Genomic DNA, 20,361 nt, shown 5'->3' with positions numbered 1-20,361 from the left:
TGTGGAGGGCTGCAATGTAAACTGTGTGGAGGGCTGCAATGTAAACTGTGTGGAGAGCTGCAATGTAAACTGTGTGGAGGGCTGCAATGTAAACTGTATGGAGAGCTGCAATATAAACTGTGTGAAGGGCTGCAATGTAAACTGTATGGAGAGCTGCAATGTAAACTGTGTGGAGAGCTGCAATGTAAACTGTGTGGAGGGTTGCAATGTATACTGTGTGGAGAGCTGCAATGTAAACTGTGTGGATAGCTGCAATGTAAACTGTGTGAAGGGCTGCAATGTAAACTGTATGGAGAGCTGCAATGTAAACTGTGTGGAGGGCTGCAATGTAAACTGTGTGGAGAGCTGCAATGTAAACTGTGTGGAGGGCTGCAATGTAAACTGTATGGAGAGCTGCAATATAAACTGTGTGAAGGGCTGCAATGTAAACTGTATGGAGAGCTGCAATGTAAACTGTGTGGAGAGCTGCAATGTAAACTGTGTGGAGGGTTGCAATGTATACTGTGTGGAGAGCTGCAATGTTAACTGTGGAGGGCTGCAATGTAAACTGTGTGGATGGCTGCAATGTAAACTGTGTGTAGGGCTGCAATGTTAACTGTGTGGAGGGCTGCAATGTAAACTGTGTGGAGGGCTGCAATGTAAACTGTGTGTAGGGCTGCAATGTAAACTGTGTGGAGGGCTGCAATGTATACTGTGTGGAGACCTGCAATGTAAACTGTGCAGAGAGCTGCAATGTAAACTGTGTGGAGAGCTGCAATGTAAACTGTGTGAAAGGCTGCAATGTAAACTGTATGGGGAGCTGCAATGTAAACTGTGTGGAGGGCTGCAATGTAAACTGTGTGGAGGGCTGCAATGTATACTGTGTGGAGAGCTGCAATGTAAACTGTGTGTAGGGCTGCAATGTAAACTGTGTGGAGGGCTGCAATGTAAACTGTGTGGAGGGCTACAATGTAAACTGTGTGGAGGGCTGCAATGTAAACTGTGTGGAGGGCTGCAATGTAAACTGTGTGGAGGGCTGCAATGTAAACTGTGTGGAGAGCTGCAATGTAAACTGTGTGGAGGGCTGCAATGTATACTGTGTGGAGAGCTGCAATGTAAACTGTGCGTAGGGCTGCAATGTAAACTGTGTGGAGGGCTGCAATGTAAACTGTGGAGAGCTGCAAAGTAAACTGTGTGGAGGGCTGCAATGTAAACTGTGTGGAGGGCTGCAATGTATACTGTGTGAAGAGCTGCAATGTAAACTGTGTGGAGGGCTGCAATGTAAACTGTGTGGAGGGCTGCAATGTAAACTGTGTGGAGGGCTGCAATGTAAACTGTGTGGAGGGCTGCAATGTAAACTGTGTGGAGGGCTGCAATGTAAACTGTGTGGAAGGCTGCAATGTAAACTGTGTGGAGAGCTGCAATGTAAACTGTGTGGAGGGCTGCAATGTATACTGTGTGGAGGGCTGCAATGTATACTGTGTGGAGGGCTGCAATGTATACTGTGTGGAGGGCTGCAATGTATACTGTGTGGAGGGCTGCAATGTATACTGTGTGGAGGGCTGCAATGTATACTGTGTGGAGAGCTGCAATGTATACTGTGTGGAGGGCTGCAATGTATACTGTGTGGAGGGCTGCAATGTATACTGCGTGGATAGCTGCATTGTATACTGTGTGGAGCTGCAATGTAAACTGTGTGGAGGGCTGCAATGTAAACTGTGTGGAGGGCTGCAATATAAACTGTGTGGAGGGCTGCAATGTATACTGTGTGGAGGGCTGCAATGTAAACTGTGTGGAGCTGCAATGTAAACTGCATGGAGAGCTGCAATGTAAACTGCGTGGAGGGCTGCAATGTATACTGCGTGGAGGGCTGCAATGTATACTGTGTGGAGGGCTGCAATGTAAACTGTGTGGAGGGCTGCAATGTAAACTGCATGGAGAGCTGCAATGTATACTGCGTGAAGGGCTGCAATGTATACTGCGTGGAGGGCTGCAATGTATACTGTGTGGAGGGCTGCAATGTATACTGCGTGGAGGGCTGCATTGTGTACTGTGTGGAGGGCTGCAATGTATACTGTGTGGAGGGCTGCAATGTATACTGTGTGGATAGCTGCATTGTATACTGTGTGGAGGGCTGCAATGTATACTGTGTGGAGAGCTGCATTGTATACTGTGTGGAGGGCTGCATTGTGTACTGTGTGGAGGGCTGCAATGTATACTGTGTGGAGGGCTGCAATGTATACTGTGTGGAGGGCTGCAATGTATACTGTGTGGAGGACTGCAATGTATACTGTGTGGAGGACTGCAATGTATACTGTGTGGAGGACTGCAATGTATACTGTGTGGAGGGCTGCAATGTATACTGTGTGGAGGGCTGCATTGTGTATTGTGTGGAGGGCTGCATTGTATACTGTGTGGAGGGCTGCATTGTGTACTGAGTGGAGGGCTGCAATGTGTACTGTGTGGAAGGCTGCATCGTGAACTGTGTGGGGGCTGCATTGTGTACTATGTGGAGGGCTGCATTGTGTACTGTGTGGAGGGCTGCATTGTGTACTGTGTGCAGAGCTGCATTGTGTACTGTGTGGGGGCTGCATTGTGTACTGTGTGGAGGGCTGCATTGCGTACTGTGTGCAGGGCTGCATTGTGTACTGTGTGGAAGGCTGCATCGTGAACTGTGTGGGGGCCGCATTGTGTACTGTGTGGAGGGCTGCATTGTGTACTGTGTGGAGGGCTGCATTGTGTACTGTGTGCAGGGCTGCATTGTGTACTGTGTGGAGGGCTGCATTGTGTACTGTGTGGAGGGCTGCAATGTATACTGTGTGGAGGGCTGCATTGGATACTGTGTGGAGGGCTGCATTGTGTACTGTGTGGAGGGCTGCATTGTGTACTGTGTGGAGGGCTGCAATGTGTACTGTGTGGAGGGCTGCAATGTATACTGTGTGGAGGGCTGCAATGTGTACTGTGTGGAGGTCTGCAATGTATACTGTGTGGAGGGCTGCAATGCATACTGTGTGGAGGGCTGCATTGTGTACTGTGTGGAGGGCTGCATTGTGTACTATGTGGAGGGCTGCATTGTGTACTGTGTGGAGGGCTGCATTGTGTACTGTGTGGAGGGCTGCAATGTATACTGTGTGGAGGGCTGCATTGTGTACTGTGTGGGCTGCAGTGTACTGTGTAGAGGGCTGCATTGTGTACTGTGTGGGGGCTGCATTGTGTACTGTGTGTGGGCTGCATTGTGTACTGTGTGGAGGGGTGCAATGTATACTGTGTGGAGGGCTGCATTGTGTACTGTGTGGAGGGCTGCATTGTGTACTGTATGGAGGGCTGCATTGTGTACTGTGTGGAGGGCTGCATTGTGTACTGTGTGGGGGCTGCATTGTGTACTGTGGGGGGCTGCATTGTGTACTGTGTGGAGGGCTGCAATGTATACTGTGTGGAGGGCTGCATTGTGTACTGTGTGGAGGGCTGCAATGTATACTGTGTGGAGGGCTGCATTGTGTACTGTGTGGGGGCTGCATTGTGTACTGTGTGGAGGGCTGCAATGTATACTGTGTGGAGGGCTGCATTGTGTACTGTGTGGTGGGCTGTATTGTGTACTGTGTGGAGAGCTGCATTGTGTACTGTGTGGAGGGCTGTATTGTGTACTGTGTGGAGGGCTGCATTGTGTACTGTGTGGAGGGCTGCAATGTATACTGTGTGGAGGGCTGCATTGTGTACTGTGTGGGGGCTGCATTGTGTACTGTGTGGAGGGCTGCATTGTGTACTGTGTGGAGGGCTGCATTGTGTACTGTGTGGAGGGCTGCAATGTATACTGTGTGGAGGGGTGTACTGTGTGGAGAGCTGCATTGTGTACCGTGTGGAGGGCTGCATTGTGTACTGTGTGGAGGGCTGCATCGTGTACTGTGTGGAGGGCTGCAATGTATACTGTGTGGAGGGCTGCATTGTGTACTGTGTGGAGGGCTGCATTGTGTACTGTGTGGAGGGCTGCATTGTGTACTGTGTGGAGGGCTGCATTGTGTACCGTGTGGAGGGCTGCAATGTATACTGTGTGGAGGGCTGCATTGTGTACTGTGTGGAGGGCTGCATTGTGTACTGTGTGGAGGGCTGCAATGTATACTGTGTGGAGGGCTGTATTGTGTACTGTGTGGGGGCTGCATTGTATACTGTGTGGAGGGCTGCATTGTGTACTGTGTGGAGGGCTGCATTGTGTACTGTGTGGAGGGCTGCAATGTATACTGTGTGGAGGGCTGTATTGTGTACTGTGTGGAGAGCTGCATTGTGTACCGTGTGGAGGGCTGCATTGTGTACTGTGTGGAGGGCTGCATCGTGTACTGTGTGGAGGGCTGCAATGTGTACTGTGTGGAGGGCTGCATTGTGTACTGTGTGGAGGGCTGCATCGTGTACTGTGTGGAGGGCTGCATTCTGTACTGTGTGGAGGGCTACATTGTGTACTGTGTGGAGGGCTACATTGTGTACTGTGTGGGGGGCTACATTGAGTACTGTGTGGGGGGCTGTATTGTGTACTGTGTGGGGGGCTGTATTGTGTAGTGTGTCGAAAGCTGCATTGTGTACTGTGTGGAGGGCTGCATTGTGTACTGTGTGGAGGGCTGCATTGTGTACTGTGTCTAGAGCTACAATGTATACTGTGTGGAGGGCTGCATTGTGTACTGTGTGGAGGGCTGCATTGTGTACTGTGTGGAAGGCTGCATCGTGTACTGTGTGGGGGCTGCATTGTGTACTGTGTGGAGGGCTGCATTGTGCACTGTGTGGAGGGCTGCATTGTGTACTGTGTGCAGGGCTGCATTGTGTACTGTGTGGGGGCTGCATTGCGTACTGTGTGGGGGCTGCATTGTGTACTGTGTGGGGGGCTGTATTGTGTACTGTGTGGAGGGCTGTATTGTGTAGTGTGGAGGGCTGTATTGTATACCGTGTGGAGGGCTGTATTGTATACTGTGTGGAGGGCTGCAATGTGTACTGTGTGGAGGGCTGCATTGTGTACTGTGTGGAGGGCTGTATTGTATACCGTGTGGAGGGCTGTATTGTATACCGTGTGGAGGGCTGCAATGTATACTGTGTGGAGGGCTGTATAGTATACCGTGTGGAGAGCTGCACTGTATACCGTGTGGAGAGCTGTATTCTATACTATACAGAAAACAATGACTCACCATTCTTGCCACGTTTTCTGAGACGGGCCTGCATTTTCCTGGAGTTGGTCCGGAGATAAATATGCTCGACGTTGAAGTCCTGTTAGGAGATGAAAGCAAGTAATATAAAATGTATGATGTGACTGTGGTCTATCTCACCCACTGTACCGATGCAGTCTTGCAACTTACAAGCCCCAGTGCAGTCCTTTCTTAATCTTTTCCCATTTGGTAATTTGGTATATACTATACATATTTACTCTACTTTCATTAATGCTTATAAGAATATGGCTAGTGTTAACTTTTCGTTTTTTCCTGTTATTATACTTTATATTATTATACTTTAATTCAAGTTTGTATTTACTGTGTTCTCAGTTTCAGCTTAACCTTTAAAAAGAACCAGTGTTGAATGTAATGAAACGCCATTTTCTGGGTGAGACCCGGAGGCTCCCCAAAGCTACATTGGGCTGACGTGTATACATTAGACCATGGCAACAGTCAATCGATGGAGTTCTTAGCCTACCAGTGACCACGAGCCACAACCTGGCCCCCTCAGAGAGGCACGAGGAGCAATGGCCTATAGAAACCTTCATGTAGTTGGAAGCAGTCTATGTCTGCCATCTACCAGGTCAGGCACCCAGAAAGGAAGGAATCCCAAAAATCCGCAAAAGCACGATGTCTCCGGGAGGAACAGAACCGGCCGCTATGCGTATCATAAGACAGCTGTACAGTACCTTGTACCCCAGCCAGTGACGATGCTACCTCCTAACCAAGGCCAAACAGTAGTAGGACTAACCCCAACTGACACCAAGGGCGGGCAATCACCGGGCAGCAGAAGAACCATGAGGAGGTAGCCCCCGAACAGTTTGTGGAAGGTAACGCCAAACTGCAAGGGCAGTACTTACAAGGCACCTAGGGGAGGTGACCCTAAGCACGTGCAGCCTCAGTACTTCAGGAATAACACCTGGCTTGCACACACCACACCGCAGCACATCATCACAAGGCATGCAACTGCTCAAAGATTGGTGATTGACCACCACCCAACACAACAGCCTAAGAACTGGGGTTCGGTAGCCAGTATGGGAGGTCTCGAACCCTCCCCCCCCCCCTTCCACTTCCTGGGGAGGGGGGAATTGTGCAGAGACACGGCGACTGTGGTGACGTCATGCTTGCTTGCTTGTTTTCTGATTGGGAAGTTCTGCGTGCTCATTTGACTTTCGGTTTCCAATGTTTAACCAGTTGTAGTTTGTTTTGGGGGTTCCTACCTTTCTGGCTGTCTGACCTGGCAGATGGCAGACATACACTGCTTGCAACTATATGGAGCTGTCTATGGGCCATTGCTCCTCGTGCCTTTCTGAGGGGCCCAGGTTCTGGCTTGTGGTCCCTGGTAGGCTAAAAACTCCATCGCCTGACTGTTGCCACAGTCTAATATATACACATTAGCCCGGTATAGTTCCGGGGAACCGGAGGGCCTCTCCACAAAGTCCAGTGCTGAATATAATGAAATGCTTCTTTCTGGTAGGTCCTCAGTGGCTCCTTACTTCTGCACCTGGTTACCTCCACCCACTTGAAGTCACACCTGACTCTTACAAGTCACTGAAAGCCTACCAGGGACTACAACCCAATGCCTAGTTCTCATTGAGGCACAAAGAGGAAGATCACCCTAACTGTAAAATAAACCACCAAAAATGGTAGAGCAAAAGAAAACAGACAACTGTAAAGCAAATCTAAACAGCTCAGAAAACGAGCCACCCAGTAGTTAGGTTGTTCACCCTCTAGTAGCAGCTGCCCACAATGTAACTTATGACTCATGACTTAGTCATACGCTAACCAAAGGCACACTTGATGCATCTGATGCATCCTACCCAAGGGCAAACAGGAATAAGAACCTCCCCAGCTGAACCCCCAAGGGCGAGCAATCAAAGAGCAGCGACAGAACCACACGGAGGTAGCTGCTCCTGAACGGCTCATGGAACATAACCCCTGAGGCAGCAAAGGCAGTACTTACAGGGCACTTAGGGAAGGTAGCCCTAGGTGCATGCAGCCCCAGTACTCGTGTGTTACTTCCAGCTCACACGCCACCAAAACAGAGCAACACCACCACACTGCAGCACCGCGCAAAGCGTGGAGCCACAGCGATCGACCGTCACCAACACAACAGCCTCTTGAACCGAGGAGAGTTGCCGGCGTGGAGGTCTAGGAACCCCCCGTTCCCCTCCCGGGGAGGGGGGGTGGTGGTTTGCGCAGACGGATGCGCGGCGGTTGTGGTGACGTCATGTTTGTTTCCTTGTTTTTAATTGGGGAGTTCTGTTTGCTAGTTTGGCTTTCAGTTTGCAATTTCTGACCAGCACTAGTTTGTTATAAGATCTTTCTGGGTGCCTGACCTGGGACATGGCAGACAAAGACTGCTTCCAATTACACCGGGGTGTCTTTAGGCCATTGCTCCTCGTGCCTCTCTTGAGGGGACCAGGTTCTGGCTCTGGTCCCTAGTAGACTTAGGACTCCTTCGATTGACTGTTGCCATGGTGTAATATATACACATCAGCCCGGTATAGCTCCAGGGAGCCGAAGGGACTCTCCACAGAAAAAAGGATGAACCACACATCAAAATACATTCTGTTATATTTAAATAGTCAATTATTTACTTAACCAAATTATTGTTAATTCCAACCAAAATCCTGTTGGGCAATTGTGAACAATTTTGATATAAAACAAAACACAGCAGACAGCCTTTGCAAAAATATAAAAAGACCAAATTTTGTTAAGTTATACTAAACATATGACAATAATACAACAAATACAATAATAGGTATCTACCTGGAAGTTGGGGAAGACGGTGTGTGGGGGAAGTGGTCCCTTGACCAGGAACTTGAGCTTGCGAGCATTGGTGCTGAGTCTGTCGCCAGTGTCAATACCAAGCTTCTGGCACACCACACTGATCATACGCCGCATCTGAATCCAACACATATCATTATTTGTGTGTGTGTGTGTGTAATTACCTAAGTGTAGTTACAGGATGAGAGCTACGCTCGTGGTGTCCCGTCTTCCCAGCACTCGTAGGGGGCCTCGTAGCCTGGTGGATAGCGCGCAGGACTCGTAATTCTGTGGCGCGGGTTCGATTCCCGCACGAGGCAGAAACAAATGGGCAAAGTTTCTTTCACCCTGAATGCCCCTGTTACCTAGCAGTAAATAGGTACCTGGGAGTTAGTCAGCTGTCACGGGCTGCTTCCTGGGGGTGGAGGCCTGGTCGAGGACCGGGCCGCGGGGACACTAAAGCCCCGAAATCATCTCAAGATAACCTCAAGATAACCACTCTGTCATATAACGCTTTGAAACTACTGACGGTCTTGGCCTCCACAACCTTCTCACTTAACTTGTTCCAACCGTCTACCACTCTATTTGCAAAGGTGAATTTTCTTACATTTCTTCGGCATCTGTGTTTAGCTAGTTTAAATCTATGACCTCTTGTTCTTAAAGTTCCAGGTCTCAGGAAGTCTTCCCTGTCGATTTTATCAATTCTTGTTACTATTTTGTACGTAGTGATCATATCACTACGTGCGTGCGTGCGTGCGCGCGTGTGCGTGTGTGTGCGTGTGTGTGTGTGTGTGTGTGTGTGTGTGTGTGTGTGTGTGTGTGTGTGTGAAAGTTAACGTTTTCTATGGTGATGGATCTCTGTTAGAAGCTCTAAAAATATAAATTGTTCATCTCCAAACTCTGCAATAATGTGATATTGCAAGATGTAAGAAATAACAAAAAAGAATCCGAGGAATACAGGTAGAAAAAACCAGAGTTGAATGTAATGAAATGCCATTTTCTGGGTGAGACCCGGAGGCTTCCCCAGAGATATCCAGGCTGATATGGATATATTAGACTTTGGCATCAGTCAGTGTGCATGGAAGTCTAGGCCTACCGGGGACCACGAGCCAGAACCTGGCCCCCTCAGAGGGCCAGGTTCTCTTACCGTTGTTCAGATTTACCTGGGGGGGGCAAGTTTGAATGCCCCAATGCGTGTTTGTTCACCCATGTCCTTCCGTGGGATGTCAGCCAGGTGCAGCTTCACGTACAGGTTCCCTCCCATTCTGCGGCTCTAGTAGCCGAGGACTTGCGTGCCCGTGGACATTTGGCTTCAGTACTGCTTTTTTTCTCTCTTCTCGAGGTGTCTTCGAACTGGCTTGAGGAGGATGTGGAGGCACTGGGTGCCAATCCTGGGTCCAGTGCCCTGATCTCAAGGGTGAGGGCGTTGGCTGCGCTGTTGAAGCTGTTTGGGCTGATCCTGCAGGTGGTAGTGTGTCTGTTCTTTACTTCTCATCTCGCGTATCATCAGGCAGTGCTCGCTCAGTCTTTGGAATCCACTTGGGCCCTGGCTTTTGGTTTTCTTCGCCTTTTTGTCTTTTGCTGTTTGCAGAATCTGTGGAGGTGCAGTATCTGCAAGCAGCCTTTTCTAGTTGTCGTCCCATGTTGGACTTGTTGATTCTCCGGGAGCCTGCGGGGAGGGTCTTCCCGGAAAGGTCGTGCCAGGGCTTGGGGTTCCTGCCATTGTGGTAGGCCAGTGGTGCCGGCTCCAGAGCCCGTGCAGCCTTTGGAACCGACGACATCTGTTTGGTGCGGTGATCGTTCTGCTCGTCAGTCGGTTTCTCATAAGAGGCAACAGCCCTTTTGAGGTTCCTCCTATTGACAGAGAGATAGGAAGGAGGCTCGCACTGTTTGCTCATGCCTGATACCACGATTCGTGGGAGTTTCGGGTGTTTCATGTGGCCTGAGGTGGTGTTGAGTGGATCCTCCTCCTCCTCCTTTGGGAAGTTCAGGGCTGGCAGGAAGGCTTCTTTCCCTGTGCTCTGTTGAGTCATCTCGGAGTGGGTTCACTTGGGTGTGGTCGAAATGACATCGTCCCTCAGGCAAGTTTCCCCGCCTGTTTCCGGTTCCGAAACGGGACTGCGCGGACTTCAGGTTCATTCTGGACTTGTCCCGTTTGAACCCCCGAGTCTATTGCCCCTCCCTTCACATGACTACTCTGTCCTAGGTCTATCTTCTATTGGAGCCAAGTGCTTGGATGGTGTCCCAGAACTTCAGGGATGCATACTGGCACGTTCCAATTCATCAGGGGTTCAGGGACTGGCTAGGTTTTGTTATGGGGCATCAGGCTTATTGCTTTCGTTGGGGCTTGAATCTGGCACCTCGCGTGTTCACACTGGCTGGTGCAAGAGTCTAGGGCTCCCCGCACCAGCTATCTCCCCCCCCCCTTCTCCCTCCCAGGGAGGGGGGAGAGCTGCACAGACGGCGGCACAGTGACGGCTGTGAAGTCATGCTCATTTGCTCATTTTCGTTTGGGGAGTTCTGTCCAAAAGTTCGGATTTCTGTAGCAATTTGTTAACCAGATAAGGTTTGTTTTGGGGTGCCTACCTTTCTGTGTCTGCCAGACCTGGTCGATGGCAGGCACAGAATGCTTCCTACCACACGGAGATTTCTGTTGGCCATTGCTCCCCATACCTCTCTGAGGGGGCCAGGTTCTGGCTCGTGGTCCCCGGTAGGCCTAGAATTCCATTCATTTTGACTGATGCCAGGGTCTAATACATTCATATCAGCCCGGATAGCTCTGGGGAGCCTCTGGGTCTCACCTAGAAAATGACATTTCATTACATTCAATGCTGTTTTTATAATTTGTTTAAATTGGTGTAGGGTGGGGGTGGGGGAGTTCTTTTGGAGAATTTGAGGTATTAACATTTCCTTGTAACCAGCAGTGGTCTGTTTTATCTCGCTGACTTTGTGGATGCTTTCCCTGTGGTAGCAGACCTATTAAAATTCACTGACAATTTTATCATAGTTATTGCTCTCTGCACCTGTTTAGAGGGGGGCCAGGTTCTGACTTGTGGTTCTCAGAAGCCTAAAAGAACTCCATGACTGATGGCACCTAGCAGTTTGGCACTGTATCAGCATTCTAGCTTGAAGGAGCCAGAAGGGTCTTCCCCACCAGAAAATCCTTTTTTAGGTCCAGATAAATGCAATCAACCCAACCATCTTTTCCTGTAAATTCTCCAAGGCTCTTATCATAGAAACTAAGTACTGTATTTATGTTGCACAGGATCTTTCTGTTCAAAAGCCATACTGTTATTATATTATTCTCCACGCTAGTCAATGATGCAGGCCTATAATTGAGCGTGTCACGCCTGTTACCACTTTTACTGACTGGTATTTTGTGTTTCTCCATATATTTACCTGAGGGCCACTAACATTAGTGGCCTCGACAAGGACAGGAAGCCAGTGGGTTGTTGAAGGTCCCCCCCATTTGTCTTGCATTTTAAAACCTAACAGTTGTTTGGCGTTTGTGGCTTCGGCAGGTAGGCAGTTCCATGGGTTAGTAACCCTGTGGGTGAATAAGCATCTCCTGTTCTCAGTCCTACACCGAGGATTGTTGAGCTTGAAACCGTTGCTCCGTGTTTCTGACCGTCTGAAGACATTGTCAGGATCAGCATCCTCCAACTTGTTCAGTATTTTAAACGTTACAATGAGATCTGCCTTGTCATGACTGGTTTGCAGTGTTGTTAGGCTTGTGGCCCTCAACCTTTCCCAAGTTGGACTCCACAAATAGTCTTCTGGCTATTTGAGGAGTTCATGTAGCTCTCTTTGTAAGGCTTCGATATCATTATTATTTCCCCACTTTAAAATAAATGTTTGTGGCATCTGCAAATTTGATTATGTGGTTTGTAATATTTTCATGTAAAGAAAATATTACATGTTTGTAATATTCTCATGTAATATCTGTCATTGATGCACATAACAAAAAGGGCAGATCCCAAGGGTCAAAAGAGACCCTTGTGGCACCCCATTTACCACATTTCTCCATTCTGATTCATTCCCATTTAGCACAACCCTTTGTTTTCTTTGTTTCAACCATTGTTTTATCTATTCTAGTATTTTACCATTTATTCCATGTGCCTGTAATTTACTTGCTAGTCTTTCAGTGGTACCTTATCAAAGGCTTTAGCAAAATCCACGTATTTATACTACATGCACCGGAAGGACTGAGAGTAGCTGGTTAATGTTTCCAAAAATATGAGCAAGTTTGTAAGGCAGGATGTACTTTTAATAAACTCATATTGTGTCAATTGTACAAGATTGTTCACTGAAAGATAGATGGTGAATGATTTCCTCCCTGAGAATTCTCTCTATGAGCTTGCAGAAGTGTGATATCAAGCTGATTGGCTGGTAGTTTTCTGTTGAGCTCTTTCTGCATTTTGAAAATAGAGTGACATTTGCATATTTCTATTAATGGGGCCTATATCTTGGTCCAGAAATTTTGTGAAAAATAATTTCAGTAGTAGGTATAGTTCTGCCAGTTCCTTTGTAACTCTGGATTGGATTCCATCCACACCTTGGGCTTTTGAGTCTTTGGCAACTCTTGGACATGATCTTGTGGGGGCCATGGCATAAAAGGCAGCGAGGTGCAGCAGAGCACCAACCATTATCTGTATGACCTGTGCTGCTGCAGTTTGCATAGTGTGCTGCATTCTGGCAGGTGAGGTGATTATGGCCTAATAGATGGCAAGCATAGCATCATAACACAAGAAAGTTGTAGGACTGGACCTTATACAAGGTCCTGTGTAGCCTGTCAAACTTAACACAAACCATGGATGTTGGCCCTGCTGCTCCGCGAATCCTGCCAATTTCCAGTAATTCTGCCGATGCACCCGCTAACACCTGCAGAGTGGCCTGGACTTTACTTTACCTCTCAGGTCAATTGGGATGATCTTCCCATACCGGGCCGGGGACTCCTCCTCCAGCAACAGTACTTGTCGGAATCTGACAGGCCAGTCCCACAATGTGATAATGTTAGACAGCCGGATGTACAACAGAGCCTCCTGCCTGATGTGTAGCTTTAGTGCTGCACCCTTATCCACGGTATGCACAGTCTCAGACAGGCAATGTGACCACAATACCAAAGTCTCGATTGCTGCAATTAAGGTGCGAAGATTCATAAACACGTACTGACCTGTTATTGACTGAATTAGGACAACCACAAACAAGGAATAAGGTACCACAGGAGGAAGGTCTTCTGAAGGCGAGGACATCCGCTTAGCATCTCACTCTGGGGCAGCATCCGCCGGCTCATTCTCCAATTGACGTTTGCCTCTCTGGGACTTGCTATCATGGCGTCCATGGCTTCCCCACTCTGAGAGGAGTCCATTTGGGAGGCTTCAGTCTCTGCCAGTACTGTGAGAACCCCCTGGGTAACTGCAGTAAGCACACACTGGCCCAAAGAAGCCAGCTGAATTCAAAGATGAGCTCCCAATGAAGTGAGGAAAGAATGCTCAGCCAGAAGCGGTCAATCCATGCACCAAGATGGCCAACTGTCTTTGTCCTGGTAGGGTTTGGTCAATGTCTAAGTGGACAACAGCTTGTTGATTTGTGGTACCAAAAAATTTTGGCCTTAACCTCAACCTTAACCTTAGCCTCACCACTTCATTTTCACCACAGATACCCCACCGTGCTTCTTGTTCTGAGCACTTGTTTACAAAGTAGTCATACCTAAAAGCACTTGAAGCAATGCTTGAGCTAATAATGCCTCTCCATGGAGATCCGGTGTGGAGTAGAGATGATGCCGAAACATTTGAAATGCCTTTTCACTGCTTCCTTGGCTTGGTCTGCCATTGCCAGTGAGAGTTTTAGTGTTGGTTGTTCATCTTGATTAGGCATGCAGTGATCACCATTACATAAGGGTTTTTATCACTAATCTGTTTCATGATGATCTCTTTTGTTTCTTCTGCTACCCACTGGATCTAGCAACCACCCTGATTTAGGGAGCAGGATATAGCCTCATATAGGTCGTTAAATTGAATTAAATATACGAGATGGTATGTGTATTATTTTTGGAGACAGGAAACCTGTTTGACTTATCAAGATCCTCCAGCCAAGGACAAGCTTATTGGAGCAGACACCCAACCAATGCTGGCCTTAACGTGAATGATCACATGATCCATACGTAGTATCTCAATATCATATAGGTTGACGTGTGCATTGTTAATAAATCTGGGTGTATTCTTCCATCCTCCGGTCTAGTGCCAGCAGTCCACTGTAATTGGTTCACTCCTAAGTTGCAAAGTTACACTTCACAGTCCTCTAAACTCTTGTCTTGGGATGTAGGAATTTTGTAGCTGCACATTAGGGCATGTTCAACTGATTTCTCACCTAACAATTGTGTTAGCCCCTTAACTGCGCGGCCTGCAAATATGACATGCCCCCGCCCCCCCCCCCCCCCCCCATTGTAAGTACTTTAGCTGCTATGGGATCCGTAAGTTCATATGTGACGTCGTCATTCCCTGGTCGCCCGTGGCATACGCCCCCGGGGCGGGTAGGGCACTCGGGGCAGGATGCGAGAGTTGCCACGAATATATTTTTGTTCATTTTCTGCGCACAGTTCCAAATACATTTTATATGCTTTTACCTGCCAATCCTATGTATAATGAACAAGTACACTATATTATGGCAGTAGAACATCCGTACTGTCTGAAGACACTGTGTTACGTGATGACACGTGTACACATATCCGGCACATATTTCCATTGTATTATGCTAATTTATGTATATATATATATAGTCTATTTACACACTATACACTTTCACACACTATATACATTCACCATGAACACTCAGAACTCCGCGAGTGTCAGCTGCCACATCCTCACTCCTCCAATATCCAGTCTCTCCCTCATTCCTCCAACATCTTACTCGCCAACATTGCTCCTCCCATCATACTGTTATTGTTTGTATTACACATGTTATGTATACCTATCTACATGTTTTATTCACCAGAACTATGCAAGTAAGCCGGTATTGTGTCCAAACTTTACAGTGGCCACCATACACTGCATGAGAAATCACACAGCAGCCAGCAGACGACGCTACGATTACATCACCTCTCTCACCAAAATAGCTCCTCCCAACATACTCCTGTTTGTGTTACTGCACTATATACACACATTGTATATACCCATGTACAAATGTGTTCACCATAGCAAACCACTAAGCTAGTATGATGAGCAAAACAAGAGTGGCTGCCACACAGTGAGGCAAATGATTCTCTCCCTCGCTCCCTCACAACAATTACTCCTCCCACAATACTACGCACAGTGCTTATTATCTCTACAATCCTGCTGTTATCACAATACTGGTCACTAAATCCTGTAAATACATAACTGACCACAAGTTTATTTTGTAACGGAACCTAATAAGTCATTTGAAGATTCCTAGATGGAAGAAATAATGCTGTGGTGCTGTGGCTAGTGCTGTGAACATCGTGAACAGCATTGAATCACTAATATTTGAACATTGTACACAGTCATTATCACACTCAGGCTCTTCTGTAATACAATCATGGCTAAAGAATACAAGTTATATATATATTTTGACATTATTAGGCGATGCTGTGGTCACAAGCTGAACAGCAGTGCTGTGAGCTCATGCTGTGTGCGCTGGCGTTAGTTGCTCACTCACTATTGAGGCTCTCACACGTGGCAATGTGGACCACGATTTTTTTTTAAAGATGGCGTCTGTTTACAAGAGCTCTGAGGAAGCTGATGTGAACCCCATGTAGCTGCGGGAATTTTGAATGGAACGTGAAAAATACAAATACCCGGAGGCGCGTAGCGCACCCCAAACTTGGGCCTGCAGGCACGTTGCGCAATTGTTAATGGTTTGTTCTGTGTACTTATACCTGTTGACTACATGTTGATGATTTAAGGGGCTCCATGTCCCCACAGCCCCGTCTCTGACCAGGCCTCCTGGTTGTTGGTTTGATCAACCAGGCTGTTCGATGTGGCTGCTTGCATCCTGACATAGAAGTCACAGCCTGGTTGATCAGATATCCCTCAAAGGTGCTTATCGAGTTGCCAAGGTGCAACCTGAGGTTGCACCTTGGCAGAGTTAAGTAAATAAGTTAGCCACAGGCACTTCTAGTGTTTCCTTGCCTTTAGGGTGGACAGGGTTAGGTTACTTGCAGCCACACACTTTTCTTCTTTCTTCTTTTTCTTGGTTCTGTGCCTCCCTTCTCCCTCACTGTCATACAGGTGTCTGTCCCGTCCTCACACCAAGCTTTAGTTCCTCCATCCTATGGGTGGGAGGATCCTTCTTTATCTCCCCAGTATAAAGAATGGTTGCCTGTGAAGCCTGCTCGTTCTGCAGGTTTTTTGTCAACCACTATGACAAAATCTTAGAATCAATTGATGAAATTCATAATGTAAATGTTGTATATACAGAATTTCCAGAAGGCTTTTGATACATGTGACCAGAATGATAGGCCATATAATGAAGTCCAAACAAATAACAGGCTGAGAAGTATTTTGGATACTCAATTTTAACACTTTCAGCCTCCCGGCGAAGGTAAAAAAAAGAAAGTGGTATGTGCTCACGGCGTTTTGCCGCGTAAGCGTAAAAACAAAAATGTGAATACTCTTTTTACTCTCCTGACCTTAGTTCTTGAGCTACGTATTTCATTTTGGTACCAACGTGTTCGCAATAAAATTCTCTAGAAGAACATCAGTAAAAAAAGTCACGAAACGTATAGGGATACCAGCACCAAATAAATAACTACGAAGATGACTCGCCGTGAGCGCCCAACAGCAACAAAATGTTTTTACTCTTGGGATTGTTATCACCTCCACACTTGTCCTACAGCGTTAATTTTGGTATCAATGGACTCGCAATGAAATTCCCAACACGGTGATATGAATATAAGCATAGAATAATGATTGCGGCCCACCCGCAAGAGTGTGGGAAGTGGTGAAATTGTTACCCGGTATCGGTGACGGGACGACACGGCGCTTTGAAAGTTTATATTTATTTCACTCTCATGACATTATTATTCTATGTACGTCATTCATTTTTGTGTCAATGTGTTCGCAATAGAATGTTCTATGAGCCCGTAGGTAAAAAAGATCAACAAAGCGTAAGATAGAATAGCACCAAATATAAAACAACGCTGGAACATATCAGTGAGAGCCAAACACACACGAAATGTTTTTACTTTTGTTATGTTTGTGAACCTTTCATGAACTTATTGTACCATGCAGCCTATTGGTGAGAAAGAGAGCCTCATGGCGCGCAGTTTGAAACAAACCCAAAGTAAATCGGATAAAAATTGAATTTTATACAAATATTTTAAAAGAGGACATATATTTATGTCCACCATGTGGGAGCGGGTAGGCGAAACAGGACGCCGGGAGGAGTCCTCATCCGCAGAAAGTGTTAAGACAAATTGATCACAAAGAGTAACATTAAACCAAACAAAATCTGATCCAATCACAGTAAAAGGTTGTGCATTACAAGGCCCTACTCTGTAACCAATACTCACTCCCGCCCCCGTATAACACATTGATAAGGACACAAACTATACCGTTGTGTCATCATTTGAGGCTGAAAGTCAATATGATAATTGCTCTGGAGAAAGACTGAAACACTACAAATATTAATAAAGTCATCCACTGGGCAATGGCAGACATGTATAACAGTGATAAATTCCAACTGCCTGTACTTAGGGAGGGTCCTGGTAGTACAGTCGGGTTTGTTCTTGAGTCACAATAAAAAATTCCCATTCGAATCCCGGGCGGCACAGAAATGGTTGGGTGCATTTCTTTCACCTAATGCTCCTGTCCACCTAGCAGTACAGGTATATAGGTTCCCAGGAATTAGTCAGCTTCTTGTGGGGTTGCATCCTGGGCAGGGTCAGTAATTCGACCTCAGTATAAACCTAACATGTACTATATGTATAACCTGGCTTCCTGTCCCCCGACACAATGAATTATATTGAATTAAAATTAAGAGCTCAAACAGTGTACAAGAAAGGATGTAATCAAAGCTCATAGAATGGAAATAATATGTAAAAGATATGGAAATAATGTTTGATGACCTAATGATTAATTAACACATCAAAGCAAATTTAATGTCAGCCAGGAAAATTATAGGATGGATTATGAGAATCGTAAAATTTGGAGTAATGTTTTTTAATTCATTCAGCTTTACCTCTCATGACCTTACAATACTCTTAAGAGGGAAAATGCACAAGAATAATGACAAATGTTGAACATGTTCTAGTCATAATTTCTTTTATACACGTATACAAATATTAAGAAAATATAGCATAAACGTGATCACCTCACTACTAATGTAATCCACAGATGTATCACAATAAGAAACTCATCTAAAATAGTACATAGTACATATAGTACATATACTGACTATCACCAACATTAATAATACTACTGTGTATTTGACTTGTACATCTACCAACCAAGTGACTGGAGGAATCATTTATATTGAGTAATAACAAATGTACAAAACAGAGACTATTACTGACTGGCACAGACCACATTGTGTTAATACACATTACAAACCCAACAGCCATTTGTTGTGATGATGGGTTCAGCAACAGCCATCTGCATCAAGTTTTACTAACTCGCACCGGTACTTTCTTATTCCCTTGACAAATAGCACTAAATACCATGCCAAACAAACCTTTGTATCAAACTCGGAGGAATTATCAATGACATCGAAATAGGGGTGACCAACCCATGCCTCTGCAGCCCTGTTATCCAACTGACGAGCCAGCTCGATGTTCTCACTACGGCAGGCATGGTCCTGAAGGGTGGCATTAAAGAAACACTTGTTAATGTAATTAGGTACAAAATTTATAGTAAAATAAATAGCACAAAGTTTCATGTACAATTTTGTTTGATTATAAAAGTACTTTACAGTACATACTTCACAATTTCATACTTGTAATCTGTTAAAAACAATTAACGGTAGATGCAGCAAACTATGGTGGTAAGGGTAACACTACCTTTCTCACAAAACATTATTAATCTTTTAAAAACATTGGCCAAACTATTGACTGAATTCTGCATATTGGTTGAAGTGATAAAAGTAAGCCAGTCACCTTTAGTTGTCATGTGTGCAAAATGTCCCAGGAAGGACTGATAAGATACATAAATATATGGTAGAGAACAAAAGCACCAAGTCAACAAAAGTATGGTACAAACATAGATACAATGAGTGCACATGCGTGTACGTGTGTAATTGTCCAAGTGTGATCACAGGATGAGAGCTATGTTTATAGTGTCCCACTTTCTTTATAATCTTTGTCATATGATGCTTTGAAAATACTGATGGTTATGGCATCCACCACTTTCTCAATTAAATCAATCAGTTCACAAAAAGAGAGCGTTCATATATTTCTTCAGCACCTTTGTTTCCTTAGCTTCAATCTGTGGTCTTGTGTTCTTGAAGTTGCAGGTTTAAAAAAAATCTTCCTGTCACGACTTTGTACATGGTTATCATATCGCCTCTTTTCCTTCTATCTACTAGCTTTACCATATTTAACTAGGGGAGCCGGTCGGCCGAGCGGACAGCACGCTGGACTTGTGATCCTGTGGTCCTGGGTTCGATCCCAGGCGCCGGCGAGAAACAATGGGCAGAGTTTCTTTCACCCTATGCCCCTGTTACCTAGCAGTAAAATAGGTACCTGGGTGTTAGTCAGCTGTCACGGGCTGCTTCCTGGGGGTGGAGGCCTGGTCGAGGACCGGGCCGCGGGGACACTAAAAAGCCTCGAAATCATCTCAAGATAACCTCAAGATGATAATCCTCTGCAGACTTGGAGTTACAATAACGTGGCTGAAAAATGTTGACCAAACCATACACTAGAAAGTGAAGGGACGACGACGTTTCGGTCCGTCCTGGACCATTCTCACAATCGACTTGAGAATGATCCAGGACGGACCGAAACGTCGTCGTCCCTTCACTTTCTAGTGTGTAGTTTGGTCAATATGCTAATCCTCTCTCCTCAAAGCTCATTTTTTTTAAATTTCTGGAAGTCATTTAGTAGCATGTCTTTGCATCCTTTCTAGTTTACTGATGTGTTTCTTGAGAAATGGAAACCACACCACTGCTGTACATTTTAATTTCCTTCTCACAAATGTCATGAACAAGTTCTTTAATATTACTCAATCCATAAATTAAAGTGGTTCAGAAATTTGCAGGTGTAGCATAGGCTCCTCTCACAATACCATTGATATAATCCTCTGATAAGTTTACTTACAAGATCTATTTCTTCGAGTTCTACAATATCTTTTACATAATTTATGGGTTACTTGAAGAGTGTTTCCCCATTCTACATTCCATTATGTGGCATTTACTTAGTGAATTCCATCTGTTATATGTTGCTCCATTTAACTGTTTTTTACTAGATCCTTTTGAA

General features: G+C 46.0%; 1 protein-coding gene across 1 annotated transcript in view; it reads right to left on the bottom strand.

Annotated features, from left to right (window-relative positions):
- Ttd14 (TRPL translocation defect 14) overlaps positions 1 to 20,361 on the bottom strand; it is a 330,131-nt gene that overhangs the window by 106,002 nt on the left and 203,768 nt on the right. Inside the window, exons 7-9 of the mRNA XM_045743040.2 lie at positions 18,624 to 18,746; positions 7,938 to 8,072; positions 5,145 to 5,223 (exon numbers count right to left, since the gene is read on the bottom strand). Coding sequence (XP_045598996.1) covers positions 5,145 to 5,223; positions 7,938 to 8,072; positions 18,624 to 18,746 — 337 coding nt within the window. The remainder of the gene's footprint in view (positions 1 to 5,144; positions 5,224 to 7,937; positions 8,073 to 18,623; positions 18,747 to 20,361) is intronic.

Source organism: Procambarus clarkii, chromosome 31 (genome assembly GCF_040958095.1).
Source record: "Procambarus clarkii isolate CNS0578487 chromosome 31, FALCON_Pclarkii_2.0, whole genome shotgun sequence".
Taxonomy (NCBI): domain Eukaryota; kingdom Metazoa; phylum Arthropoda; class Malacostraca; order Decapoda; family Cambaridae; genus Procambarus; species Procambarus clarkii.
This window is presented reverse-complemented; position numbering and strand designations above follow the sequence as displayed.